The 27,941-nt window shown below is 46.0% G+C and overlaps 3 protein-coding genes and 1 long non-coding RNA gene across 6 annotated transcripts in view; 1 reads left to right on the forward strand and 3 right to left on the reverse strand.

Annotated features, from left to right (window-relative positions):
• Nucleotides 1-9,303, forward strand: part of LOC135578319 (uncharacterized) — a 30,941-nt gene extending 21,638 nt beyond the window's left edge. Inside the window, exons 4-5 of one of the 2 annotated variants that reach the window (XR_010469818.1) lie at nucleotides 1,039-1,752; nucleotides 8,303-9,303. This is a non-coding gene — a long non-coding RNA (uncharacterized LOC135578319). Of the gene's footprint in view, nucleotides 1-1,038; nucleotides 6,075-8,302 lie in introns of those variants that run through there. The other variant, XR_010469817.1, reaches the window with a different exon arrangement.
• LOC102098604 (lactosylceramide 4-alpha-galactosyltransferase) lies at nucleotides 3,552-5,649 on the reverse strand. Its single transcript, XM_065050117.1, has 2 exons — nucleotides 5,536-5,649; nucleotides 3,552-4,658 (listed from the first exon to the last, which is right to left on the reverse strand). Exon 2 carries the CDS (start codon nucleotides 4,632-4,634, stop codon nucleotides 3,552-3,554), a length of 1,083 nt encoding a protein of 360 aa, XP_064906189.1. The 5' UTR covers nucleotides 4,635-4,658; nucleotides 5,536-5,649.
• On the reverse strand, nucleotides 5,532-27,889 carry LOC102098242 (lactosylceramide 4-alpha-galactosyltransferase-like). Of its 2 annotated transcripts, XR_010469816.1 has the most exons (3): nucleotides 26,829-27,249; nucleotides 24,435-25,647; nucleotides 5,532-5,646 (listed from the first exon to the last, which is right to left on the reverse strand). XR_010469816.1 is itself a non-coding variant. In XM_065050112.1 (2 exons), exons 1-2 carry the CDS (start codon nucleotides 26,889-26,891, stop codon nucleotides 24,511-24,513), a joined length of 1,200 nt encoding a protein of 399 aa, XP_064906184.1. In that variant the 5' UTR covers nucleotides 26,892-27,889; the 3' UTR covers nucleotides 19,444-24,510. The 2 variants fall into 2 exon arrangements, 1 of the variants encoding a protein (XP_064906184.1); XM_065050112.1 differs by lacking the exon at nucleotides 5,532-5,646 and having other exon boundaries at nucleotides 19,444-25,647; nucleotides 26,829-27,889.
• LOC102086854 (lactosylceramide 4-alpha-galactosyltransferase) lies at nucleotides 10,890-19,273 on the reverse strand. The gene has a single exon (XM_065050121.1). It carries the CDS (start codon nucleotides 12,725-12,727, stop codon nucleotides 12,131-12,133), a length of 597 nt encoding a protein of 198 aa, XP_064906193.1. The 5' UTR covers nucleotides 12,728-19,273; the 3' UTR covers nucleotides 10,890-12,130.
• Nucleotides 27,890-27,941: the final 52 nt, after the last annotated feature.

The raw sequence follows: 27,941 nt of genomic DNA on the forward strand, positions 1-27,941 counted from the left end.
ACTCTCAAGGAGTTAAGCACAGATTGCTTATCTTTTTCAGCATTCTCCTCTTAGGCTGTATGAGTTCCGTCCCACAGTTAAATAGACAATTCTGGAGAAAAAGGTTTGCTCAATCATCTGAAAAAATTTTTAAAAAGCAGCACAGTTTGCTACTTGCTGTTTCTCTTCATATCAAGTTTAGACTAGCAGTTTCTCAGCCAGCCACTGAGTGCAGTCCAGGGCAGGAAAGGGCACATAAAAGCTTGCTGTTCTGCTTCTAGACTCTTCTGCCACTATTTGATTAATTCCCTCTTTTCTTCTATGACTTTTAGCCCCTCCCTGCCAATAATGGGGAACCCACCCACCTGGCTCACTTTTCGTCTTCCTGGTTCTTAAGCTGCCTCACATCAAGGCTGCCACATCAGAAGACTCTTTGTGACCTTACCACTATATTTGTTTGCCCTTTCTGCTAGAGACCGTGGAGATTTCCATTGGCAGGAGGGTGCAGTAAGTATCTCCCTCCTGGCCAGACTAGAAGGAAAAGACATAAGAGTTATCAGTTAGGAGGTTCAGAGTTGGGCTTGAAGGTGCCATTGTTCAGTCTGGGAGAACCACTTGTTAAAATCAGGGCAAGTTGTCCCAGAGCCTGATTGAAAGAAATGCCCACTGTGGATAAATTTCTGCACTTCTTTTCCTGAAACATGGTATGTACATGGGATCCTCCTGAATGAAACACCACCATCTTCATTTTTATTTCAGTGCATGGAAAACTGCAGGCTTATTAACAAGAACTTTGTTAAAGTATACTCTAAAATAACCATAGGAAAGGCTCAAGTTTCCTTACAGGTTACCAGCATTCTTTAGATATGAACATGAACAGTAGGCACTATGGTTTTTAGAGCCGCGCTGACCGGCAGGGGTGGGGAGAAGAGAAAGCTCTCGTGATGACAACGTGCAATCCAGAAGACAGAGTGATGTTAGAGGACCCTAGAAGTGACCTGCAGAAATAGCAGCACGTGTCTTTTTTTAACACATGTATTTCTCTGTATTTCTTTGCAGGAAGGCCTTAAATCATGAACTCTTTAAAGTTTTCAGTGAGATGTGTGATGTGGATGTTAACCACCTTTTGCCTGGGAAAGACTACACAATTCATTTGCAGGCAACCAGCTGCTAAGTCATATGTGGATTTAGGGCAACATGGAACTGCAGGAAAAGATGTCTGCAAACCCACTGCCTGCAAACCTGATGTCTGCTAGAGGGTTGCCTATGGTTGGTCATCTCCACAACTGGCATAGGCAGGACTTCCTAATGACAAAGAATCACTTAGGAGAGGGAACATTACAGAGAACACATCAGTGGTCCACACTGCCTGGACATTGGTTACCAGTGGAGTCTCCCAGGTCTCTGTCTTGAGTCCTATGACATTTAATATCTTTATCAGTGGCCCAGAAGAGGATCTAGACTGCGACCTTTCCGGTTTTGCAGATGTCAGGAAACTGTGGTGATGAAGTTGGTGTGATCAAGTGCAGGGCTTCTGTTCAGCTGGACCTTGGCAGGTGGGAGGAAAAGACTAAGGAAGGAACATCATGAAATTCAACAAGGACAAATGCCACCAGAACGGGATGCCCAGAGAAGCTGAGCAAAGTCCTCTCTCAAGGTTTTCAAGACCCAGCAAGATGACACCTGGAGCAATACAGTCTGAGTTCGGTGTTGACCACACTTTGAACAGGATTAGAGATGTCCTGAGCTCCCCTCTACCCAGGATATTTCTTTGTGAGTATGAATGCTTGTGCATATGGCCTGGGGACTTGCCATAAGGAGAAGGAGAGATAGGTCCCAAGTCATTCTTGGGGCAATAAGGGAGGAATCAGAGGAATTGCTGGGTGTCTGCTGGAGAGCATGGAATGTCACCGAGGTGTGGGTGAGGAGGATGTCAGGGTTGCTGCTACCAGTCCCAGGGAACTGTGAAGGAGGAGTGAGTACCAGATGAAACGAGCAGCCATTTCACTCCTTGCCAGCTCAGCGTAGTGCAAACGTGACTAAATGTATGGGTCACAAGTTGCAGCAGGCCACTGAATACCCATCATCCAATTTTGTACTTACACAAGTACCCAAACGCCTTATTTCAATGTTTCTTTTTATTATAAGATACAATCTTCTGTTGTTGATAAGCTTGAAAAGAGGTACCTAAATGTGTATGAGGAAAACTTCTCCCATATGGATTTTCCATTTCTCAGAACCAAGCTCTAGTTATCCCTTGCCCATGTTAAGATAGTGCTACTCATCTTTTCTCCTCTTTCCTTGAGAATGCCCTTTTTGGAATAGAATCTTGAAAATCATTGGGAAAGCCTCCTTTCCATTTTGGATGCACTTATTGGTAACATTGATTGAGGTGCCCTTAATATGGCCAACCATAAATCTGAAAATTTCAGAGTACCCGGATGCCTCAATTCAAAGCTGGTGTGAGACCCTGCTCAGGAGCGGGGTTCCTTAAGCTTAATCACAGAGGTGAGGAGAATTAGACTGGCTAAGCTGTGGAGTAGGGACTCAGGAGAGAAACAGCTGCTGCATTGCATGGCCTCATAAACTATATGCAGTGTGGCGATTAGGAACGACGAATACCAGGATGCAGACAGAAATTCACGCAGAGGCAGAGATCTTGTTCAGGAAGGAGCACAGAGCCTGACCAAGCAGAGAGCCTACCTAGGCCTAGGCTGCCTTCTTTATTCACCATTGACAGTTTAGAGGATTTACAGGTACAGGCCTGGACTAAGATGTTTACAAAAAGGTGCTTTTCCACTGATTGTTATTAAGAACACACTAAACTCATGCGATGTTTGTCTCACTTGTTTTTCCACTCATTCACAGACCAGGCCCGAGGACATTCACACATCCCATGCACTTGGGGGCGGTTATCCGGCCCGAGATACCATTCTAACGAGTCTGGGCTATAACTTTTTATAATTATGAGAAACGTACTTCAAAGTAATCTGTCCAAGGCCCTTTATATATTACTATGTTAGTATTATGTCTTTGACTGTCCAGATGGTCATGTTAGTATTGATCTTCCTTTATCATCCAGGTGGCTAGAACTGCACATCTTGCTTTCCCACATCTTGCTTTCCAACAATGCAGTTGGTCTGTGGGTTAGAAATGCACAGAGAAAGAAGCTGCCCAGTTCTCCTTTTTATTTATTTCTGTTGGGGTGGGAGGTAGCATTGGCTCTACATTATTTCTCTTTGTCATTTGTGATGTACTGTCATCTCAATCATCATGCCTGACAGTGTTCAAGAAGAGACCAGACAGTGCCCTCAGACACATGGTGTGAACTGTGGAGTTCTCATATGCAGGGACAGGAACTGGACTTGATCCTTGTGTGTCATTTCCAATTCAGGACATTCTATGATTCTATGATTCTATTACTCTGTGATCTGTTATCTGAGGCAGATACCAGAAATAGTATAAAAATCAACGAGCTGTGTGTCACACAGAATACCTGCTCTGTGGGCTAGAAACCAACACTCTGGAAGGCACTCAGTTTCCTTCAGGTTGGAAAACTTCCCTGCAGCAGGTCACATTACAGGCTTTGACTGCTCTTCAGAGTCCTTTTTCATCTGTGCAGATGTGGCAGGGCAGAACTGAGAATACAGCTGAGCCAGCAAAGCCTGGGACGTGATCTCTAGCCTTGCATCGTGGCTCAGTTTGTTCCATATGTGCACCGCATAGGTGTTCTTAAGGAGATTGTGAAGCTCTGAGGAGCCGATTGCTTCAAACAATTTCTTCCAGTTCTGCCATGGAATAGGATAAAAAGCATCACGGCTCAGAGCACTAACTCCTTTGCAGATCATACCACTTTGGATATTACTGATAGAGCACCACTTCTTGAAGACACGTGTTAGGAGCTGTGGGCCCTGGTGTGCCCATATCCAGCTTTTGTAGTTGTCCACAAAGTCCTGCATGCAAAGTTCTATGAACTCATGCTTGGGTTTGAAGGACAGAAAGGCCCCATTCAGTACATCCTGAGACTGGAGCCCGAGGGCATTGGTGAGGTTCTTCAAGTTCTTCAGCACAATGAAGTCTGTGTCCAGGTAGATGCCACCAAATTTCCACATGATGGTAATTCTGCAGGCGTCAGAGAGGTGGGCTAAGTAATAACGTCCCTTCTGGTGCTCAGGCTGTGCGTACCACTTTGCCAGAGGTGTTCCTGAGAAAAGCTCTTCCATGTCCAGGGGCCGGATCTCCACGTTGGGGAAGCGGCTCAGCAATGAGAATGCCCAGTGGCTGGGCAATGAGACATTCCTCTTTGCCAGGCCTTTCATGAGCACCACAACCCGTGTCCCAGGGTGTGCCCGGGCCGCTGACTCCACAGAGCACGTGAACAGGTAACTTGGGTTAATTCGCTCAGAGGTCTCCACAAAAAACACATCCCCTGGGGAAGGAGGGGGCCCACCAGCAATGGTGCGGGGAGGGGAAGCAAAAAACTGTTCACAAATGCTTTGTGTAGGCAAGGTGTAGACCTGGCCTGCAGCATCCTCTCCAGTTGTCCAGTGGAACATGACAGAGGCAAAGAGCAGAAATGAAACAGTGAGGATAAACAGAGCTATGGGCCTGTGGCTCAGCAACACTGTGGTCAGTTTTGGCACGCAGTTCGACATCTCTCCCAGCACAACTGTTGTGATCTGAAGGGAGGAAAGAAGAAAAAGACACTGACAGGAAAGGCAGCAAACCAGGAGCCTTGGGAAAGTGCCACAGTACAGCAGAACACTCCTTCCTTCACCCCAACTTTAACTATGCCTTTTGGTCATTTCTGGAACAGTCTCCTGGCTTCTCCATATTGTCACAGGACCTTCAGGTCCCACATCAGAAACTGCTGCCCATCTTTGGATCCCTCTCTTTCAAACACAAAAGAAGGACAAGTCTCTCCTTTCGGCATATCAGATACTAAGACTGATCCTCTGTTCTCTCCATGTGTTTTGTCCACGTAAGTTGTGCTTGCCACTTGGAAGGATATACAGCATTTGACACACAAATGGCACATCTGCATGGTAGTCCACCACAAACTCTGGAAACAGCATACGAGACCTTATCTATCATCTTCTAGAATTTCAGGTCATACTGAACAAGAAACATATGTGCAACAACAATCCCGAAGACGAAGAAATAGGAATGCTCCCTCTGAATGTTCCTGGAGCTTTGTCAACAGACGTGTGCAACTGCTTCCGTGATGAGTTCTATATCTATAACGCTTTAATCTTTAACCAAACAGGTAACAGGACAGACAGCTCAGCTGGCACAACAGACAGCTCTAATCTAACAGTGAGCAAGATTCAAGACTACATGCATAGTTTAGTAAGTGGAGGTATTCGCAACACAAGCGCACTTCTATATAATTAGAAATACATAAATATATTTCTGCATTTACACGGAATAGGAAGACATTTTCGATGCTGCATGAGCCGGTCAATTTATCTCACAATACAAACACAATAAATCCGTCTCTCTAATTTCCTCTGAAACCGCAAGTGCCATTGCACAGAAATGGTGAATACTACTTACCTGTCCCTGCTTTCAAGACACCACAGAAGTCACTGCTCAGCTGGACAAGACTTTCAAGAGGTCGGTGTTTCTCAGAGCACCTGTAACTCTATGAACTGACACTTCCTTTTCCTGAAAAGAAATGGTGAGAGATGGACTCTGAACACCTGGAGGAAACAGGCAGATCAAGGTGGATGTGACGTCATACTTTCAGTTCATACAGTGGCTGATATAAGGTTTCAGCAGCTGTGCTGTGAGGAAACCATCTAATTAGAAATGCACCACCAAAAACAAACAAGCAAACAAGCAAAAAAATAAGGAAATTGATACCCAATTACTGCTACACATTAAGCTTTATACTGTGGTGGGAAACCAGTTGCTGTTTTGTCTTCTACTCTTTGCGAACAATCCCCAGTACTCACACTGCCTGGGTGGCTGCCACGAGAACTGAGCTGAGAGATTCATAGATCTGCCTCCTCCCATCCCAGAACTCCCTTCCTGAAGGCTCCTTTGAACGTACACTCTTTTGACCAGTTAATAAACTCATCCATTTGGAAATACTCCCTCTTATGCCTGATACTTCTTGCAATGAGGCATCACTCATTTTATGATGGAGTGCCCCTTGTCCCTGTACTCAGTGGCAGCTGACCTTCCGTTACAGAAGACACACTGACATGATCATAAAATACCACCTTTATTCATACAGCCACTAAGTTTAGAACTTAGTGCAGTTGTACTCAGTTGACTACAAATGCCAGGCCTATTACCCTGCAGCTCCCCAAACCCCTCCCCCCTCCCCAAATCCTTCCAAGCGCTGCAGCACCATGGACAGACTCAGATGATGCCAACACTGGGGAAGCTCTTTGGAAAGCACCTGAAGCTCTTCCCAGCCCTTTCACCCACGGCGCTCTCCAGGCATCAGGTCAGGCCCCAATAATCACTGAAGGGTTCGTTTTGGAAGGTGCCTTTGTAGATCATTTGCACAACCACTCGGCTCACAGCAGAGTCACCTAGAGCGGGTTGCTCAGGACCGTGTCTGGGGACAGAGGCTCCACAGCCTCTCTGGGAAAACTGTTGCAGTGTTGTACCACCACCATATTTCAATTTGTGCCCATTGTGTCTCATTCTGTCACTGGATTCCACAGATACGAGTCTGGCTTGTCTTTTACCCCACCTACCCCCAATCAGCTCTTTATACACTTTGACAAGACACTCTCCAAGCCTGCTCTTCTCTGAGAAAAAATTACCAGAGCTCTCTCAGCCTCTCTTCCTATGGCACGTACTCCAGTCCCTTTCTTATGTTACTGGTCCTTCACTGGACTTCTCCAGCATGTTGATGTCTCACTTTAACTGAGAAGCCCAGAATGGGACACACTTACTCCAAATCTGTCACCAATGTTCAACAGAGGGCAAGGATTGCTTCCCTTAACTTTGCAGGCAATGCTCTAAGTAATGCAGCCCAGCAGTCTGTTGCCTTTCTTTGCCAGCGGAGCACATTGCTGGTTCCTGGTCACCTTGTTGGTCCACAGGTGCATGGAGTTATCCCTCACCAGCTGCATCTCTTTGAATTTCATGAGATTCATTCTGAGAGGCACTCTGAGATGCAGCTCAACCACCTTGTCTTTTAAAAATCTCCAGAGTGGTGACTCTGCCACTTTCTTGGGCAGCCTGTTCCAATGCCTGACAGCCATTGCTGTGAAGATATTTTTCCTAATATCCAATCTGAACCTCTGTGATGCAACTTGAGGCTGTTTGCTCTTGTGCTGTTGCTTGCTACTTGGAAGAAGCGTTTGGCACCTACCTCGCTACAACCTCCTTTCACATAGCTGTTGAGAGTGATAAGGTCTCCCCTCAGCCTCCTTTTCTCCAAGCTAAACAACCCCTCTTCCCTCAGCTGCTCTGCATAGAACTTCTACTGAGGACCCACACCAGCTCCGTTGCCTTTCTCTAAACTATCTCCAGCACCTCAATGTCTTTCTTGTAGTGAGGGGCCCCAAACTGAACACAATATTCAAGGTGGGGCCTCACCAGTGCCGAGTACATGGGGATGATCACTTCACAAGTCCTGCTGGCCACACTATTTCCGATGCCTGCCAGCATGCTCTTGGCCACACTATTTCTAATGCATGCCAGGGTGCTGCTGGCCTTTTGGTCACCGGGGCACACTGCTGGCTCATGTTCAGCCAGTTGCTGACCAACACCCCCAGGTCCTTTTCTGCTGGGCATCTTTCTAGCCACTCTTCCCCAAGCCTGTAGCATTGTATGGGGTTTTTGTGACCCAAGTGCAGGACCCAGCACTTGGCCTTGCTGGACCTCATACCACTGCCCTCAGCCCATCTCTCCAGCCTGTCCAGATCCTTCTGTGGAGCCTTCCTACCCTCAAGCAGATCAACGCTCCCACCGAACTTGATGCTGACTGCAAATTTACTGGAGGCGCACTCAATACCCTTGTCTAGATCATTGACAAAGGTATGAAACACAACTGGCCCTGAGGACCACCACGCGTGACCAGTCACCAAGTGGATTTGATTCCATTCGCCACAACTCTTTGGACCCAGCCATCCAGCTGGTTATTCTACCCAGCAAAGAGTTTTGGTTTGCTTCAAACTGACCTCTGGACTCTTTTTCAATTTCTCATCTAATACTGACCTTCTCCCCCTCTATCAGGCTCCCTGTTCCTTCTGCAGTTGGAAAAATAACAACATTGGTAGCATTAATATCTTCTGTAAATTGTTTTTCAAACAAAGTTTTCCATAGCCTAAAGGTGTTTTCTTATTTATCTTGCCAGACTTTATGCACCTACCTCCACCCCTGGCCTCTCTCCTTGATGTACTGCACACCTGCATACCAGCTAACCTGTAGGAGCTCAAGGGCAAACAAGATGGGGCAAGAAACAGCTAGAGCCTCCTCACCACTTCCCATCATCTTTGACTGCATATCAGCAATGAAGAAAGTACAGACAACTATTTTACATCTCAAGAGAAAACTGTTTCACTGGCTTTTGACTCCAGACCCCACTAGTCTTTTTACAGTCTCTCAAAATGCTCCCCTGGGCTCCAAGGTCTTTAAATCAAGCTCTGAAAGGCAGGTGAGACAATGAATGCCTGTAGCACAAGCTTTCCACTTTTAGATCTACAGGAGCACAGACACAGTCACTACTAAAGGAGGTTGTATCTAAATGCCCAGGGAGTAACCAACACAATTTCTCATGGAGTTTACTGTTCCACAACATCCAAGCTTTCCAAGTGAAACTAAAATGCCTTGCTTCAGATAGATTGCAAATCATGAATGGTGGGGCAATAGTTGGTTGGATTAGGAATCAGTACCACACACTGTGCTTTCCTCTGTTTCCTCCGCTCAAGTACCAAGGATTCCGTGTAGTAATGGTCCCACCAAGCCTTTCCACATGTCCTTATGTTCAACTTGTCCCATGTTCATTCCACACTCCTAATTTTAGTGAGTCACTTCAGGATGCAACTTTTAAATGCTTTTCAGCCTAAAGAAGAGAAGGTTGGGAGGGGATCTCATCATTGTTTACAAATATCTCCAGGGTGAGTGACAAGAGAATGTGATGATACTCCTTTCAGTGGTGCCCAATAATAGGATGAGGGGCCATGGGCACAGGCTGAAGTGTAGGAGGTTGTCGAGGGTTTAGATTGCGGGGTGACAATAAAACCCTGGCAGATGTATTGTTAACTTCCTCTCCCCCGCCACTTTCCCCTTTTGCCCCTCCCTCTCCCCCCTTCCCACTCAGGACAGGCGATCGGGAGGGAAAGAAGGACAGAGAGAAGAGAGCTGGAAAAATTAAAAACATTTTACTAATGCTACTAATAAGAATATAGAAAATAATGCAAAATATACAAAACCAATCTTGAAAGTCTCAGCAACTGCAGAGCCGGCACCTGAAGTCCTGGACTGGACACTGCAGCCAGCTGAAACTGGATTCAGTCTGTCACTAGGCCTCAGTTCCCAGGGATGACTAGCAAGGTCCTCTCCTAATGCCGGCCATAAGCAAAAGGGATGAAGAAGGGCAAAGGAGGACGAGATCCTCGTGATCTCCCACTTTCATATGAAGTATTCACGTGAATGGAATGTTATACACAGTTGGTCAGTTTCTTGGTCACTTCTCTCTCGTTGCCCCTCTCGCAAGATGTCCATCCATGCTTATCAATAAGTTTGCATTCCATTGCTATGTTTACCAAAACATGTATCTGGTTCTCCAGGAAAATGCAGCTAATATGAAGGCTTTAGCTGACAGGCAAATTCACTAAAAGAGAAACTTGTTTTTTAACAAAACCAGGACAGAGGTTCCATCTGAATATGAGGGGAAACTTCCTTACTCTGGGGTGCCAGAGCACTGAAACAGGCTGCCCAGAGAGGTTGTGGAGTCTCCTCTGGAGACATTCAACACCTACCAGGACATGTTCCTGTACAATCTACTCTAGGTGTACCTGCTTTGGCAGGTGGGTTGGACTAGATGATCCTCAGAGGTCCCTTCCAAGCCCAACCATTCTGTGATTCTGTATAAGAACTAAGAGATTGCTCAGCCCTACCACCAACGCCTCACAAAACAAAATGAAACATCTTGGCAGAGAGGAGTAATAGTAAAAACTGTATTTATTTTTCTTTTGGAAGACAAATGGAAAAAAAACCAAAGGCTGCTTTGGTTTGATTCTTTGCTTATCAAAGCTCAGAACATTGACTCTACAGTGGAAAAAAAAAATGGAAAGAACAAGTCACATCATTGCAGTGGGTCCCAAACACTGCCGTAATTAAGTTGTGGTATTGCCACAGTAGAGTCCCCTGTTGGGCCTTTATGATCACCAACCACCATTTTACCATCTCCATTAGGGATTCCTAGCTCAACAAGATTTCTGTTGTTTAACCCAAATGGCCCAAAAAGAAGGAACCAATGGAATGAGAAAACATGCATCACTGACCACACACCAGGCCAGGGCTGACAATTGTGCAGCTGCTTCTGAATAAAGCAGTGAAAAAAACCCACAGAGTAGTCACAGTGAGAGCAGGGGGTGAAAACAGCATCCGTTTATACCACTGAGTGTGTTGAAGAATGCTTATACACTCAGGAACTGGTCATCAAAGTGGCCATTAGACCACCCCCCTGCTGTTCCTAGGCATAAGAAGAGGAGGCACACTGGAGGCAAGAAAGCTTTTACAGGGAGATCATAATCTCTTAGTAGTGTAGGAGTGGTGATGATCGATGTTCTGCTCATCTGCATTAACCCTATTGTATTGCCAAGCTCACATGCCTCAGTGATCCCCTTTAGAGTGTGGTGGGGACCAGATGTAGCGATGCTGATGTTCTTGGCCTTATTCTTGTTTCTCACTGCTCTCTCTCCATTATTTTCCGACAGGAACCGTAAGAGCCTCAGTACATCCTTTTTGCCACGGAGGCAAGGGAAGAGTTTTCTCCCATAGTTTGTCCAACACCTTGCCTCTGTGGTGGGAACCCTCAAAAGCACAACAGCACCTCGTGAGAGATACATTAAGTTTCTCTACTGTAATTCAGAAAGATGCTCAGGAAGAGGAGTAAAGTTTCCACTGCCCTCCTCAACAACTCCCAGGACAGATTCATACTCCTAGACAGTGAACAGCAGGAGAACTCCAGGCTACTTGAAGAGGTCCACCATAAACAACTCATAAATGGACTTGAAGTTTGACAGCATGTGTTCCCTACCAATTGCATTGTAACCTTTGAAATATTGGAAATATCACACCTTTCCTTTAGGATCCATCCAGTTGCTGAAATATCTGATGCTTATCTTAGATGCAGGTAAGGACATCTGGTCATAAACTCATTGTAAAACATAGTACAGCTCTTCCTGTGTCAGGTGCAATTTAAGGTGTGAGTTGGATGAACTCTCCTACTCATCACAGGGTATTAATTTGCCACTACTATAAAATACATCATTGCTGCACAAGAGCTCCTTCTAAATATTAAGCTAACCTCAGATCCTCATGTTCTGATTTGCACCAGATTTCCGTGTCTTTAGATCTATGATGTTGAACAGAAACTGCAGCAGCCTGCCCAACTGGAAATAAAAAAGTGTCCTCCGCCAGAGGCTTCAGAAGGCAAGCGAATGAAAAAAAAAATAATTTCCTTTGACCCTTTCTTTCTTCTCTGTTTTCCTGTACATTTTTCTCAGGACACGTCATCTGGCACATCCTTTACTTCCTCCTCACTTCCTGTTCTTTGGTCTCCCATTTCCCTTTGTTGCTTTGAGGATTGTACTTCAGAAGTCTTGAGAATCAGGAGATGAGATATGCATTTCTACAAAGGCCTTTTCCAGGTTTACAGCCACAGGAAGGTGCCTTTCTCCTCTAAAAGTCTGATGGAGGTGGCCACGAGTGTCCCAGCACTTGCTCCCCTCCTGAGATTTCTCTACCTGACCAAGCAGAGCAGAAGAAAGGTCCTGAAAAGAACCAAAGTGTTGCTGGTGGGCAGCTAAAGTCAAGACAAGGAGCTGCACAGACATCGGTTGAAGCTACAAGCTCCACCTATACTCCATTAATGGCCTTTATCTTCTGTTCATTGATGGTGGAACAGCTGGAGAGTTGTGGTCTCCCCGGCAACACCTCTTAGGTGACCCTTGAGTCACTGCCATTCAGAGTCCTTCTTCATTATTTCATACGTGGCAGGGCAGAACTGAGAATGCAGCTGAGCCAGCAGAGCCTGGGATGGGATCTCTAACCTTGTCCCTTGGCTCTTCTTGTTCCATACATGCACTGCATAGGTGTTACGAAAGAGGTGCTGAAGCTCTGAGGAGCTGACCATTTCAAAGTATTTCTTCCAGTCCTGCCACCGAATGGGATAAAAAGCCTCACGGGGCAGAGCACTCACTCCTTTGCAGCTTGTACTGCTCCGAAGACTCCTGATGGAGCACCACTTCTTAAAGACACGTGTTAGGAGCTGTGGGCCCTGGTGCCCCCAGATCCAGCTGTTGTAGTTCTTCACAAAGTCCTGCATGCAAAGCTCTATGAACTTGTGTTTGGGCTGAAAGGACAGAAAAGCCCCATTCAGTACATACCTGGACTGGGTACCAAGCACAATGGTGAGGTTCTTCAAGTTCTTCAGCACAATGAAGTCTGTGTCCAGGTAGATGCCACCAAATTTCCACATGGGTGCAAAATTTCCACAGGGTGCATATCTGTACCTACCAGCAAGTGCCACCACTTGCTTCCAGTGGTGCATGCAATGTGCTGCCTTTGTAAAACATTTCCTGATTATAATGCCTTCTAATATTTACAAGGTGGCAGCTAGCAATTTCAGTTGTAAATAGAGAAGCACAATTTTTTACTTTTCTTCCCCACCTATAATTTTTTTTTTGTTCCTGATTTATTATCACTTTCCCTTCTATTGTCAAAGAAGAACTGGTTATCAAACAGCAAGACTAGAATGGACTGTCCTTCTCAGACAAGGCTTTCAGACTTGAAGAGCTTACTTCTGGGTCAAAATTTCACATAGCAATCTAGAGTCTGATAACAACCCAAAAGAACTCCAGATGCAATGCCTTGGCTCATGCTTGAAGTTCCTACAGGTATCTAAAGACTGTATCTGGAAAGCCAGGTGGGAGAAGGTGGCAGTCACCATACATCTTTCTGCTCTCATCTTCTGCATTCCCCACCACACTGATCGCCTGCAGTGATAAGGTGAAGCAGGAGACCGGTAGAGATGGCTCTGCCTTTCTGGTGTGAGCATGCCTCCACCAAGAGAGGCATCAGATGTGGTTCTGTCCTCACACTCCACATCTTCTTGTTGCGTTTGGCACCTCCTGCCTCTCCCTTGCCTTCCTGCACTGCCTGTCATTCTGAGTGACAGTCCTCAGCAGGCAAACAGAGGGAGAAGAGGGAGACAGCTCTGTGCCTTGGACCACTAGAAGGATTTCTGAACTTCAGGTTGCACTTGCCCTGCTCAGTGTGTTTGCTAAGAGAGAAACTTCCTCCTGGCATGGTTAATGGGATAATTCTAATTCTAATTCTAATTCTAATTCTAATTCTAATTCTAATTCTAATTCTAATTCTAATTCATACTAATTCTTCTCTAACATGAATGGTGGTGAGGATGGGATATATTTGTCTGGGAGATGTGTAAAAAGGAGTTACATGAAACACAGCACTGCTATAACCCTGTTCCCTGTTTCTATTCTGTTTTATTAACTCAGTGTAAAAAGCTGGTGAGACAACTGAATCTTAAGCTGCTTTAGTGACAATAAGGTGATCATAAAGTCAGTTTTTGCTTCAACATACCTGATAACATAGAATTGGTTCTCCAAACATCACTTGCCTGCCCAGGACCTTGACAGAGTGTTTGCCAAGTAACTGCCCACTCTTATGTTCACCCCTTGACAATCCATTTTCCTTTCCACCTACATAACCTGTCTCATTTACCCTTTGGTATTTTCACATACCAACTTTAAACTCAGAAAAACAGCACTGGACTCAAGTATTAAGACATACACGCTGGCATAAGAGGAAAATTAAGAGAATTGCTTGTATCTTCTATTAACCATATAAGATGATGCATGTATTTCACAACATTTGAACCATTAAAAAAAAAAAAATATTGGAAACTCCTTGTTAATGGCTGCCCATTAGGCTTTCCAAATCTTTTTCTCCTCTAGGCCAAGATTACAAGATTTTTAAAAGTTGGATGTTGTTCAAAGGATCTTACTTTAGAGAGGTTCAATCAAGCCTTCTTTGCAGGGCTCCATATGACCCATGTTTTTTGCTTTGGTACTGTTGACTTGCTCACACAATTTGTCACTGACCCTTTAATTCTCTTCATTTCCTGAGTAATTTGTGGTTTATAGCAATAAAAGACTTCTTATTGGGGCATTGTTTTAGATAGAATGAAGGTTTTGTATAAGAAAATAATTTGGAAAAATGAGCACACCGTATGAATGTTTCACTCTAATGAAATGGAGATGCTGGATTCTTTTACTCTAACTGCACTGCTGGTGCATTAGAGTTACTATTGCAAAGAACCTTCCCCAAAAGTTTCTTCAGCTCTTACCCATACAGACTAAGTGTTCTTGTTATTGGGGTGGTGCTTTCTGCAGGTAGCACAGACAAACAAGACTCCAACTGGAGAAAGTCCAATTGAACAGACTTCTTGCACAGAAATAATTTGGTCGATGTGAAAGCACAAATCTAACAACTGATAGATTTCATTTTAGGAAGGAGATTGAGAATTAATGATAAAAATCTCTGAGTCATACATGCTATAACATTGAAAACCTGCCACACTTCTGCTGTATAAGCAGGGCCTGAGGTTTGGGTAAGGACTGAAGATAGCTCCTCTGTCACAGCCTTCTCCACTGAAAGGTCCATGCAAGTACTTGTCCCCAGCAAAACTCTTCCTCCATATTCCTGTTTAACCCTAGCAACAAACATCTGCTTTGCCTCAAATTTACTACAATTATTAGCCCTATTCCTTCTTTCAGACACTGACACCTATTCAGGCCCAGTTCAAAATTCAGGTCATCTTGTAGGTTACCCATCCCCAGTGAACTCAAAGCACCAAAGAGCCAGAGTGAAAAAGGAGTGTCAGTGCCTCCAGTGTAGCTGAGGCACGCGATGGCTCAGATCCCCAGTTACCAGCACACTGAGGAGTGGCAGCCCAAGTAGTTCCCCTTGTCTGCCCTGCCCTTCTGTAGGAGGCTGTTTTCCCCACTCTCAGTATTGCTGAGTAAGATATTAATATCATATATGTTCTTCATGCTCCTCAGCTACTGCAGCTTCTCCTCTGGTGCATTAATGTAAACTGGCTGCTTTGGGCTCGTAACTCAGGGATATGAATTCCTTTGGGCAACAACCTCTCAAGGAGCTAAGCTTAAGATTTTCAGCATTCTCCTCTTAGGCTGTATGAGTTCCGTCCCACAGTTAAACAGACAGTTCTGGAGAAAAAGGATTGCTCAATCATCTGAAAAAAAAATTTTAAAAGGCAGCACAGATTGCTACTTGCTGTTTCTTTCCATATGGAGTTTAAACCAGCAGTTGCTGAGCCAGCCACAAAGTGCAGCTCAGGGCAGGAAAAGCAGGAAAAAGCATATAAAACTTGCTGTTCTGCTTCTAGACTCGTCTGCCACTATTTGATTAATGCTCTCTTTTCTTCAATGGCTTCAATTCCCTCCCAGCCAACAATAGGGCATGAACCCGCCTGGCTCACTTTTGGTCTTCCTGGTTCTCAAGCTGCCTCAAATCAAGGCTGCCACATCAGAAGACTTTTTGTGACTTTACCACTATGTTTGTTTGCTCTTTCTGCTAGAGACCGTGGAGTTTGCCACTGGCAGGAGAATGCAGTTAATATCTCCCTTCTGGCCAGACTAGAAGGAGAAGACCTAAGAGTTATCAGTTAAGAGGTTCAGAGTTGGGCTTGAAGGTGCCTTGGTCCAGTCTGGGAGAGTCACTTGTTAAAATCATGGCAAGTTGCCCAAAAGCCTGTTTGAAAGGAATGCCCACTGTGGATAAATTTCTGCACTTCTTTTCCTGAAACATGGTGTATACATGGGATCCTCCTGAATGAAACACCACCATCTTCATTTTTATTTCAGTGCATGGAAAACTGCAGGAAGGCTTATTAACAAGAACTTTGTTAAAATACACTCTATAATAACTGTAGGAAAGGCTCAAGTTTCCTTACAGGATACCTGCATTCTTCAGATATGAACATGAACAGTAGCCTCTATGGTTTTTAGAGCAGTGCTGACCGGCAGGGGTGGGGAGAAGAGAAAGCTCTCGTGATGACAAGGTACAATCCAGAAGACAGAGTGATGTTAGAGGACCCTAGAAGTGACCTGCAGAAATAGCAGCATGTGTCTTTTTTTAACACATGTATTTCTCTGTATTTCTTTGCAGGAAGGCCTTATATAATGAACTTTCTAAAGTTTTCAGTGAGATGTGTGATGTGGATGTTAACCACGTTTTGCCTGGGAAAGACTACACAATTCATTTGCAGGCAACCAGCTGCTAAGTCACATGAGGATTGTTGTGACCCAAGTGCACAACTCAGCACTTGGCCTTGTTCAACCACATGCATTTTGCCTCAACTCAATCATCCAGCCAATCCAGAGCCTTTCTACTCTCAAGTAGACCAACACTCCCCCCCAGCTTCGTGTCATTTGCAAACTTACTGAGGGTTCATTCAATCCCCTCATCCAGAGAACTGATCAAGATATTAAACAGAACTGACCCCAATACTGAGCCCTAGGGAACACCACTCGTGACTGGCCGCCAACTGGATTTGACTTGGTTCAGCACAGCTCTTTGGGCCCAGCCATCCAGCCAGTTCTTTACCCAAGCCATGAGCAGCCAGCTTCTCCAGGAGAATGCTATAGGGAACAGCATCAAAGGATTTACTGAAGTCTAAGTTCACAACATCCACAACCATTCACAGAATGGTCACAGAATCACAGGTTGGTTGTGGTTGGAAGGGACCTCTGGAGATCATCTAGTCCAACCCACCTGCTAAAGCAGGTACACCTAGAGCAGATAGCACAAGAATGTGTTCAGGCAGGTCTTGAATATCACCAGAGAAGGAGACTCCACAACCTCTCTGGGCAGCCTGTTCCAGTGCTCTGGCACCCTGAGAGGAAGGAAGTTTCTCCTCATATTCAGATGGAAACTCCTACGGTTCAGTCTGTGCCTGTTGCACCTTATCCTACCGTTGGGCACCACTGGAAGGAGTCTGGTCCCATCCTCTTGACATCCACCCTTGAGATATTTATAAACCTTGATGAGATCCCCTCTCAGCCTTCTCTTCTGCAGGCTGAACAGTCCCAGCTTGCTCAGTCTCTCCTCATAAGAAAGATGCTCTAGGCCCCTAATGATCTTCGCAGCCCACCGCTGAACTCGCTCCAGTAATTCCTTCTCCTTCTTATACAGGGGAGTCCAGAACTGGATGCAGTACTCCAGATGTGGCCTCACCAGGGCAGAGTAGAGGGGGAGGAGAACCTCCCTCAACCTGCTGGTCACATTCTTCTTAATGTACCCCAGGATACTGTTTCCCTCATTCACTAAGCAGGTCACCTTGTCATAGAATTAGGTCAGGTTGGTCAAGCAGGACCTGCCTTTCATAAACCTATGCTGACTTGGCCTGATGACTTGTTTGTGTTGTATATGCCATGTGATGGCACTCAAGATGATCTGTTCCATGACTTTCCCTGGCACTGAGGTCCAACTGACAGGCCTTTAATTTTTCAGATCCTCCTTCCGACCCTTCTCGTAGATGGGCATTACACTTGCCAACTTCCAGTCAACTGGGACCTCCCCAGTTAGCCAGGACTGCTGATAAATAATTGAAAGTGGTTTAGTGATCATCCCCACCACCTCCCTCAGCACCGTTGGGTGTATCCCAGCTGGCCCCATAGACGTGTGTGTCTAAATGATGTAGCAAGTCACTAACCACTTCCCCTTGGATTATATGGGCTTCATTCTGCTCCTTGTCTCTGTCTTCCAGCTCAGGGGGAGTGTGTACCTGAACCACAACTGGTCTTACTCTTAAAGACTAAGACAAAGAAGGCACTTAGTACCTCAGCCTTTCCCTCATCCTCCATCACTATGTTTCCCCTCCACATCCACTAGAGAGTAGAGATTCTCCTTCAACTTTCCTATTGTTGCCAATGTATTTAAAGAGGCATTTTTGTTACCTTTTGCAGCAGTAGCCAGGCTCAGCTCTACTTGAGCTTTGGCCCTTCAGCTTTTCTCCCTGCATAGCTTCACTGCATCCTTCTAGTCCTCCTGAGTAGCCTGCCCCTTCTTCCAAAGGTTATAAATTCTCCTTTTATTCCCACATTCCAGATGAAGCTTCCTATTCAGCCAGGCCGGTCTTACTTCCTGCCAGCTTGTCTTTAGGCACATGGGGACAGCCTGCTCCTGACCCTCTAAGATTTCCTTCTTAAACAGAGACCAAGCTTTGTGGACAACTTTACCCTTCAGGACTGTCTCCCAAGGGACTCTGATAACCAGCCTCCTAAACAGATAAAAGTCTGCCCTTTGGAAGTCCAAAGTAGCAGTTCTGCTGACCGCCCTTTTACTTCACTTGAAGGGAGTTTCCACAACATCTGCCTGGAGGTTACCTGTACCCTCAGAACATCCTTTTGTGCCTTAGTCAAAATCTGAATTTCTCTGTGGTTCTTCAAGTACAAAGTGAAATGGATAAGACACTTGTCATTGCTTTGATGTTACTCCATGTATTGAAAAAGATGCCAAAGTCATATTTCCTTCTTTGCTCACAGCTTCTAGCCCTTTCAGATAGCACTAGGTCCACAGCTACTTCTTGCACTTCTGTTGGGGGCTATGCTTCAAGCATGTCTATGAATGTAAGTTTCCCTCCCTGGTTTTTCTTTTCCCCAGACAGAGTATGTTAAGCTGACCAAACAGCCAGCATAACAGGGAGCATTGTTTTTCACTGTCCCCTACACCTCCCCGAGCCACATAGTCCTGTGTCTCGTGAGGGCAGCTCTGGTACACACAGAAACCTACACTAGGTCCTTTGAGCTCACTAACCTGCAGGAAATTACTTGGGTTTTTGACATCAAATATTTTTCTATCTACTCTGTGAACTGCATAAGCTCCCAGAGTCCACCGAGTGTCAGAGAACCAGTACAGGAAATGATAGGACAGAGCAGGTGGCCAAGGAGAAAATGAACCAGTGCACTCAGTGACCATGTGCTCAAGCTCAAGCTATCTCATGTAGGTTTATGCTGCATTATTCCTCTACTGAAGCAGTGCCCACAAAGCCTTCTGCTAGCATAGCCCACATTCATAAGCCTATGCCTGTAATTTTGGTGGTAGATATGATTTGTTTTGGTAGAAGGTCATCATATCTTCAACAGCTGGTTCCATAAGGAAGCCCAGTATTGAGGGGGACAGTGTCAGAAGCTTTGCTAAAATCCAGATACGCAGCAGTGATGCATCTGTGGCATTTATTAGTAACCTTCATCATCAAACACCAATTTAGACTTCGTGGCTAAATTTCATTGCACGTTTTGTGCAAAGTAAGAAAGAAAACACAACACCATCCAGACAAACAAAATAACTGCTCACAAATCAAGATAACCAGCTTGTGTATCTTCTTGCCTTTTACCTCTGCCCGTTTGAACTATTGATACACATAAAAGACCTACAAATTCTTCTTTGGTTTATTACAGACCTGATTCTTTCTGTTTTGAACATGATTTTGTTGGAGAAACACAGCACGGTAAACAGATCTTAGGTTTGCACAACTGGGTACAATCTTACCTTCAGGAAAAGCACAGTCAAATTGACCACCAGGGATATGTTGCTCAGAAGAACAAAACCAGGGTAAGAACAAGCAGGGTGCCTTTGCAAATAAGACAAAAAGCTATAGAGCTAAAAGCTGTGGTAATGAGTTAAGGCCTAATGATGAAATCATAGGCCCAATAGCACTTTCTGTCATTTATTTATATACTTAGAAACGTTACACAGAGCAAGCCAAGGATTCCTACAGATGTTGAAAATACATGAGAGGTGTTTCAGGCCTGACACAACTAAGAGAACAGACACAGAAGAGCAATTGATAGTTCTGGGAACTGGCTGAAGGAAAGAAGCCAGAGAGTTGTGGTCAGTGGGGCAGAGTCTAGTTGGAGGCCTCAGGGGAGTGGAGTGCCTCAGGGGTCGGTACTGGGACCAGTATTATTCAATATATTCATCAATGACTTAAATGAGGGAATAGAGTGCAATGTCAGCAAGTTTGCTGATGACACCAAACTGAGAGGAGTGGCTGACAGGCCAGAAGGCTGTGCTGCCATCCAGTGGGACCTGGACACACTGGAGGGTTAGGCAGGGAAAAATTTAATGAAATATAACAAGGGCAAGTGTAGAGTCTTGCATCTGGGTAGGAACAACCCCAGGTTCCAGTATAAGTTGGGGAATGACCTATTAGAGAGCAGCGTAGGGGAAAGGGACGTGGGGGTCCTGGTGGACAGCAGGATGACCATGAGCCAGCACTGTGTCCCTGTGGCCGAGAAGGCCAATGGCATCCTGGGGTGTATTATAAGGGGGGTGGTTAGTAGATCGAGAGAGGTTCTCCTTCCCCTCTACTCTTCCCTGGTGAGATGACGTCTGAAATACTGTGTCCAGTTCTGAGCCCCTCAGTTCAAGAAGGACAGGGAACTGCTGGAGAGAGTCCAGTGCAGGGCAACTAAGATGAATGAGGGAGTGGCACCTCTCCCTTATGAGGAAAGGCTGAAGGATCAGTGTCTCTTTAGTTTGGAGGAGATGGAGGGGCGACCTCATTAATGTTTATAAATAGATAAAGGGTGAGTGTCACGAGGATGGAGCCAGGCTCTTCTTGGTGACAACCAGTGATAGGATGAGGGGCAATGGCTATAAACTGGAACACAGAAAGTTCCATTTAAATTTGAGAAGAAACTTCTTCACAGTGAGGGTGCCAGAGCACTGGAACAGGCTGCTCAGGGAGGTTGTGGAGTTTCCTTCTCTGGAGACACTCAAAACCCACCTGGACACATTCCTGTGTAACCTCATCTAGGTGTTCCTGCTCCGGCAGGGGGATTGGACTAGATGATCTTTTGAGGTCCCTTCCAATCCCTGACATTCTGTGGATTCTATAATAATCACAGAATAGTTTGGGTTGGAAGGGACCTTCAAATACCATCTAGTCCAACCCCCTTGCAATGAGCAGGGACATTTTCAACTAGATCAGGTTGCTCAGAGCCCCGTCCAGCCTGGCCTGGAATGTCTCCAGGGATGGGGCATCTACCACCTCTCTGGGCAACCTGGGCCAGTGTTTCACCACTCTCATTGCAAAAAATTTCTTCCTTGTGTCTAGCTTGAATATCCCCCTCCTTCAGTTTAAAAACCACTACCCCTTGTCCTGTCGTAACAGGTCCTGCTAAAAATTCTCTCCTCATATTACTCTTAGGCCCCTTTTAAGTACTGGTAGGCTAAAATAAGGTCTTCCTGGAGTCTTTTCCAGGCTGAAAAATCCATCTCTCTAAGCCTGTCCCTACAGGAGAGGTGTTCCAGCCCTCTGATCATCTTGGTGGTCTCCTCTGGACCCTCTCCAACAGGTCTATGTCTTTCCTGTGCTGAGGGCTCCAGAGCTGGATGCGGGACTCCACATGGGGTCTCACCAGAGCAGAGGGGCAGAATCACCCCCCTCAGCTTCCTGGCCATGCTTCTTTTGGTGCAGCCCAAGATACGATTTGCCTTCTGGGCTACAAGCACACATTACTGGCTCATGTCCAATCTTTCATCCAATAGTACCCCCCCGAGTCCTTCTCCACTGGGCTGCTCTCAATCTCTTCATCCTCCAGCCTGTATTGATACCGGGGGTTACCCTGACCCAGGTACAGGGCCTTGCACTTGGCCTTGTTGGACCTCATGAGGTTCACTTGGGCCCACTTCTCGAGCTTGTCCAGGTCCCTCTGGATGACATCCTGTCCCCCAGGCATGTCAACTGCACCACTCAGCTTGGTGTCATCTGCAGACTTGCTGAGGCTGCACTTGATCCCACTGTCTATGACATTGATGAAGATATTAAATATTACTGGGCCCAAGATGGACCCATGAGGGACACCACTTCTCACCAGTGTCCATCCACAAATTGTGCCATTGAACACTACTCTCTGGATGCAACCATCCCGCCAGTTCCTCATCCACCAAACAGTCCACCCATCAAGTCCATACCTCTCTAATTTAGAGAGAAGGATGTTGTGGGGAACCATGTCAAAGGTTTTATACAAGTCCAAATAGACAACATCCATAGCCTTTCCTTTGTCAACTGATGTAGTTACTCCATCGTAGAAGGCCACCAGATAGGTCACAGGATTTGCCCTTGGTGAAGCCATGCTGGCTGTCTCTTACCACCTTCCTGTCCTCCATGTGCCTTAGCACAGCTTCTAGGAGGATCTGTTCCAAGATCTTCCCAGGCACAGAGGTGAGGCTGACAGGTCAGTAGTTCCTGGGGTCCTCCTTTCTACCCTTTTTCAAAATAGGTGTGATGTTTCCCCTTTCCCAGTAACCAGGGACTTCCCCTGACTGCCATGATTTTTGAAATATCATGGAGAGTGGCTTGGCAACTACATCAGCCAATTCCCTCAGGACTCTGGGATGCATCTCATTGGGCCTCATAGACTTATGTATGTTCAGTTTTCTCAGGTGGTCATGAACATGATCTTCATTTATAGGAGGGAGGGTCTTTGTTCCCTCAGTCCCTGTCTTGCAGTTCATCCACTTGAGAGGTTAGGGAAGAGAGCTTGCCAGTGAAGGCTGAGGCAAATAAGTTGTTGAGTACCTCAGCCTTCTCCTCATCCGTTGTTAACAGTTGAGAAGTCTTACTCATCGAAGTGGGGGGGTACACCTTTTTTAACCTTCCTTTTCTGGTTGACATACCTGTAGAAGCCCTTCTTGCTATTCTTCGCATCCCTTACTGAACCTTGGCCTTCCTGACCCCATCTCTGCACAACCGGGCTGTGTCTCTATACTCTTCCCAGGATACCTGTCCCTGCTTCCTCTGCCTGTTCATTTCCTTCTTGCCCTTAGCTTGACCAGCAGTTTCCCTATTGACTAATTACTTGATGAGATGGAAGTTGGCTTTCCTAAAATTGAGGGTCCTGACTTTAGTCTTTGCTTGTTCCACATCCCTCAGGACTGCAAATTCCACGAGCAGCCCAAAATCACTGCAGTCCAGGCTGCCTCCAGTTTTGATGTCACCAACTAGCTCACCTGCATTAGTGACCATCAGGCGCAGTATTGCATCCCCCCTGGTAGGGCTCTCTATTACCTGGCTCAGGAAGTTATACTCAATGCACTCCAGGAGCCTCCTGGATTCCCTACAGCTCACCGTGCTCTTTTCCAGCAGACATCAGGGTGGTTGAAGTTCCCCAGCAGGACAAGAGCCTGCAAGCAAGATGCCTCCTGTAGCTGGAATAAGAATACTCCATCAACAGTCTCTCCCTGATTGGGCGTCCTGTAGTAGCAATCAATGACAAGGTTTCCTTTGTTGCCTCGGCCTCCAATTCTTACCCATAAGCATTCAACCTGCTCCTGGCTATTCCTCAGAGACAGCTCTTCATGCTCTATCTTTCTCTTGATGTGGAGGGCAACCCCTCCACCCTTCCTTCCTATCCTGTCCCTTCTGAACAGCCTGTAGCCATTGAAGCCACATTCCACTCGTGGGATTCGTCCCACTAAGTTTCAGTAATGGCCACTAGGTTGCAGTCTTCTAGCAGCATAGTGGCCTTCAGCTCAGTTTGTTGCCCATGCAGCGTGTATTGGTGTACAGGCACTTCAGCTGGGCTGTTGGCCGTGTCATCTTCTTAGAGGAACAACCATTACTTCATTTGAAGTATTTAACTGGTGTTTTCCTGTTGGCTTCTACTATCTCGGGAGCCCTGGCTCATCTCCATAAGACTTCAAGTGTGCTTCAGTGAGGCCAACACATCTCAGGGCTACCGACTGAGGGTCCTCACTAGCACCCCACCTCTCTAACCTTAGCGTCTTCTCCCATAGCCTGTCACAGGCAAGCCTGATATTGTCCCACTCCCCCATAAATGTCTACTTTAAAGTTCTGTCAATGAGCCCAGAGAGATCAAGTGCAAAGACCCTCCTCCTCCTTTGAGAAAGGTGAACCCCATCCAACACCAGCAAACCTGGTGCTGTTTACAGCATCCAGTTAACGGAAAGTCCAAAATTGTGGTAGTGACATCAGTCACAGAGCCATGTATTAACAGACAGATTCTGTCCTAGGCACCAATGAACAAGGACACCTTTCCCTGCAGCATCAAGGGCTACTGAAGGACAGCAAGAGAGACCAAATTAAAGTTCTGGTGTATAATTTAAGCATGCATGACCTGAGGCAGATATCATAATTGGTATAAAAATCACTGAAATCACTGAGCTGTCACACAGAATACCTGCTCTGTGGGCTAGAAACCAACTTTGTGGAAGGCACTCAGTTTCCTTCAGGTTGGAAAACTTCCCTGCCGCAGGTCACATTACAGGCCTTGACTGCTCTTCAAAGTCCTTCTTCATCTGTGCAGATGTGGCAGGGCAGAACTGAGAATACAGCTGAGCCAGCAAAGCCTGGGACGTGATCTCTAGCCTTGCATCGTGGCTCAGTTTGTTCCATACATGCACCGCATAGGTGTTCTTAAGGAGATTGTGAAGCTCTGAGGAGCTGATTGCTTCAAATAATTTCTTCCAGTCCTGCCATGGAATGGGATAAAGAGCATCAGGGGGAAGAGCACTCACTCCTTTGCAGATCATACCACTTTGGATATTACTGATAGAGCACCACTTCTTGAAGACACGTGTTAGTAGCTGTGGGCCCTGGTGCCCCCAGATCCAGCTTTTGTAGTTATCGACAAAGTCCTGCATGCAAAGTTCTATGAACTCATGCTTGGGTTTGAAGGACAGAAAGGCCCCATTCAGCACATCCTGAGACTCAATACCAAGGGCATTGGTGAGGTTCTTCAAGTTCTTCAGTACAATGAAGTCTGTGTCCAGGTAGATGCCACCAAATTTCCACATGATGGCAATTCTGCAGGCGTCAGACAGGACGGGAAAGAAATAAGGTTCCTTCTGGTGCTCAGGCTGTGAGTACCACTTTGCCAGAGGTGTTCCTGAGAAAAGCTCTGCCAAGTCCAGGGGCCGGATCTCCATGTTGGGGAAGCAGCTCAGCAATGAGAATGCCCAGTGGCTGGGCAATGAGACATTCCCCTTTGCCAGGCCTTTCATGAGCACCACAACCCGTGTTCCAGGGTGTGCCCGGGCCGCTGACTCCACAGAGCACGTGAACAGGTAACTTGGGTTAGTTTGCTCAGAGGTCTCCACAAAAAACACATCCCCTGGGGAAGGAGGAGGCCCACCAGCAATGGTGTGGGGAGGGGAAGCGAAAAACTGTTTACACCTGTTTTGTATAGACAAGCCATAGAGCTGGCCCTCAGCGTCCTTCCCAGTTCTCTGGTAGAACACAACAGAGGCAACGAGCAGAAATGAAATGATGAGGATAAACAGAGCCCCAGGCCTGTGGCTCGGCAGCACTGTGGTCAGTTTTTGCAGGTAGCTGGACATCCTGGGCAGTCTCGCTCCCGTCAGAGCCTGCTCCCCCAGCACAACCGTTGTGATCTGAAGGAGAGGAAAGAAGAAAAAGACATTGACAGGCAAGGCAGCAAACCAGGAGCCTTGGGAAAGTGCCACGGTAGAGGAGAACTCTCCTTCCTTCACCCCAACTTAAACTATGACTTTTGGTCATTTCTGAAATAGTCTTCTGGCTTCTCTACATTGTCACAGGACCTTCAGGTCCCACATCAGAAGCTACTGCCCAACTCTAGATCCCTCTTGTCCAATCACAAAAGAAGGACAAGTCTCTCTTCTTAGCATATCAGATACCATGTCTGATCTTCAGTTCTCTCGTGTACATTTTCCGTGTATATTATCCATGTAAGTTGTGCTTGCCAATTGGAATGATATGCAGCATTCAACACACAAATGGCACACCTGCATGGTTGTGCACCACAAACTCTGGGAACAGCATATGAGACCTTATCTAACATCTTCTAGAATATCAGGTCATTCTGAACATGAAACATATGTGCAAAGATCCCTAGGACAAGGAAATAGGAATGCTCCTTCTGAATGTTCCTGGGGCTCTATCAACAGACATTGTGTACAACTGCTGCCTTGACGGGAGTTTTTCTTGTGCTGAGAGTTCTTTCTACTGATACACAACTTTCCCCAAAACCAAATGAATACTAAAACCCCAATGCTGTCATCAGTTCCTACCAAGAGGCCTCAGCCTCCCAGGCTGTTGAACCAGCAGTTGCTGCCTTTTGAAATCAGATGCCCTCCCCACTACAGAGAGCCTAGATCATTTTCAGTGGCACTGTAGTATAGCAGAATGGATGGACAGTGAGAGGGGAATTGACACAAGGCAGCTTTGATGACAGATGCAAATGATAAGGAGAAGAACTGCCCAGGTAAAGAGAGTTTCAAGGCTGTTTCATAACTTTGCCCCCCTTCCAAGTCCTCACTTCTGCCTCCACTGACAGATGGTGTTGGCTAACCCTACTGTTATCAACCTAGGATACAAAAGACATGCTGGCTGTCACTTGCTCAACTCTGCCACTTGAATCACCTGGTGAAGGATATGCAGTCCTTACTCCACCCTACCCTACCTTCCCTTACTTCTTCTTTTCCTTCTGCAGTAGGGAGGGATGGAGATGAAGAGATTAGTAACAAGGGAGCAGTTAAAAAATAAGTAATTTTAGCTACATTCTCAGCATTAGCATCAGCATTTCTGCCCTTACCTTCCCTGAAGTTAAGGACAGCAGAAGCAATATCTCCTGGATCCACCACTGGGCCCCAAACATCAGTGCGCCAAAGCATGCATAGAAGCAGCAAGGAGAACTGTGGTATTTAGGACAATAGGCAACAGCTCAAATTGCACCAGGAGAGGTTTAGACAGAACATTAGGAAAAAATTAGTCACTAAGAGAGTTCTAAAGCAATGGAACAGGCTGCCCAGCGAAGTGGTTGAGTCACTGTCCCTGGAGATACTGAAAAGACACATAGATGTGAAGTTTAGGGCCATGGTTTAGTGGTGGACTTGGCACTTTTGGGATTACAGTCGGACTCAATGATCTTAAAAGTCTTTTCAAACCAAAATGATTTTATGATCGTAAGATTTATCCTGCCTCTCTCCGCTCCATTTCCAAATCCAAGTCCCCATGCTCCAGGACAGACAGCTTCAGGAAACAGCAAAAAGCTTTAATCTTTAACCAAAGAGACAGTGAACAGGACAGAAAATCCAAATGACTTTTGAGCTGCACTGGGGGGTTTCCAAATGGAGCATGGAGCCACCGCTCTCCACGAGGCACTGGGCTTTGGGGACAGAGGAGAGGCAGCCAATACACAAATAATCAGCTCTGGATTCCCAGAACATTTTCTTCTCCTGCAGAGAATTGACAGCAAAAAAACCCATTTTGCTTTTTGCATAGCTATCTCCCACTCTCTCCACACCATAGCCTGTTGAATCCCATCAATCATTTTTAGCTTGGTAAGCTATAGAGGAGAAAGCAGGTCCAGGCTTAAGGGAACAGAGCCTTTGGCTGAAGAGACGGCACGAAAGCACAGCTCTGATCTAACGGTGAGCAAGCTGCAATGTTATGTGCACATTTTCAGTAAGATGAGGAACTTCCACCGCAAGCACACTTCTGTATATTCAGAAGTACATTGCTGCTTTTGTAGCCGATAAGAGCACAATTTTGATGCTGCATTAGCCAGTCCATTTGTTTCACAAAACAAACACAGGAAATACGTCTCTCTACCTTCCTCCGAAACCGCAAGTGCCATTGCACAGCAATGGCAAATACTACTCACCAGTCCCTGCTTTCAAGACACCACAGAAGTCACTGCTCAGCT

This window comes from Columba livia, chromosome 1, assembly GCF_036013475.1.
Source record: "Columba livia isolate bColLiv1 breed racing homer chromosome 1, bColLiv1.pat.W.v2, whole genome shotgun sequence".
Taxonomy (NCBI): domain Eukaryota; kingdom Metazoa; phylum Chordata; class Aves; order Columbiformes; family Columbidae; genus Columba; species Columba livia.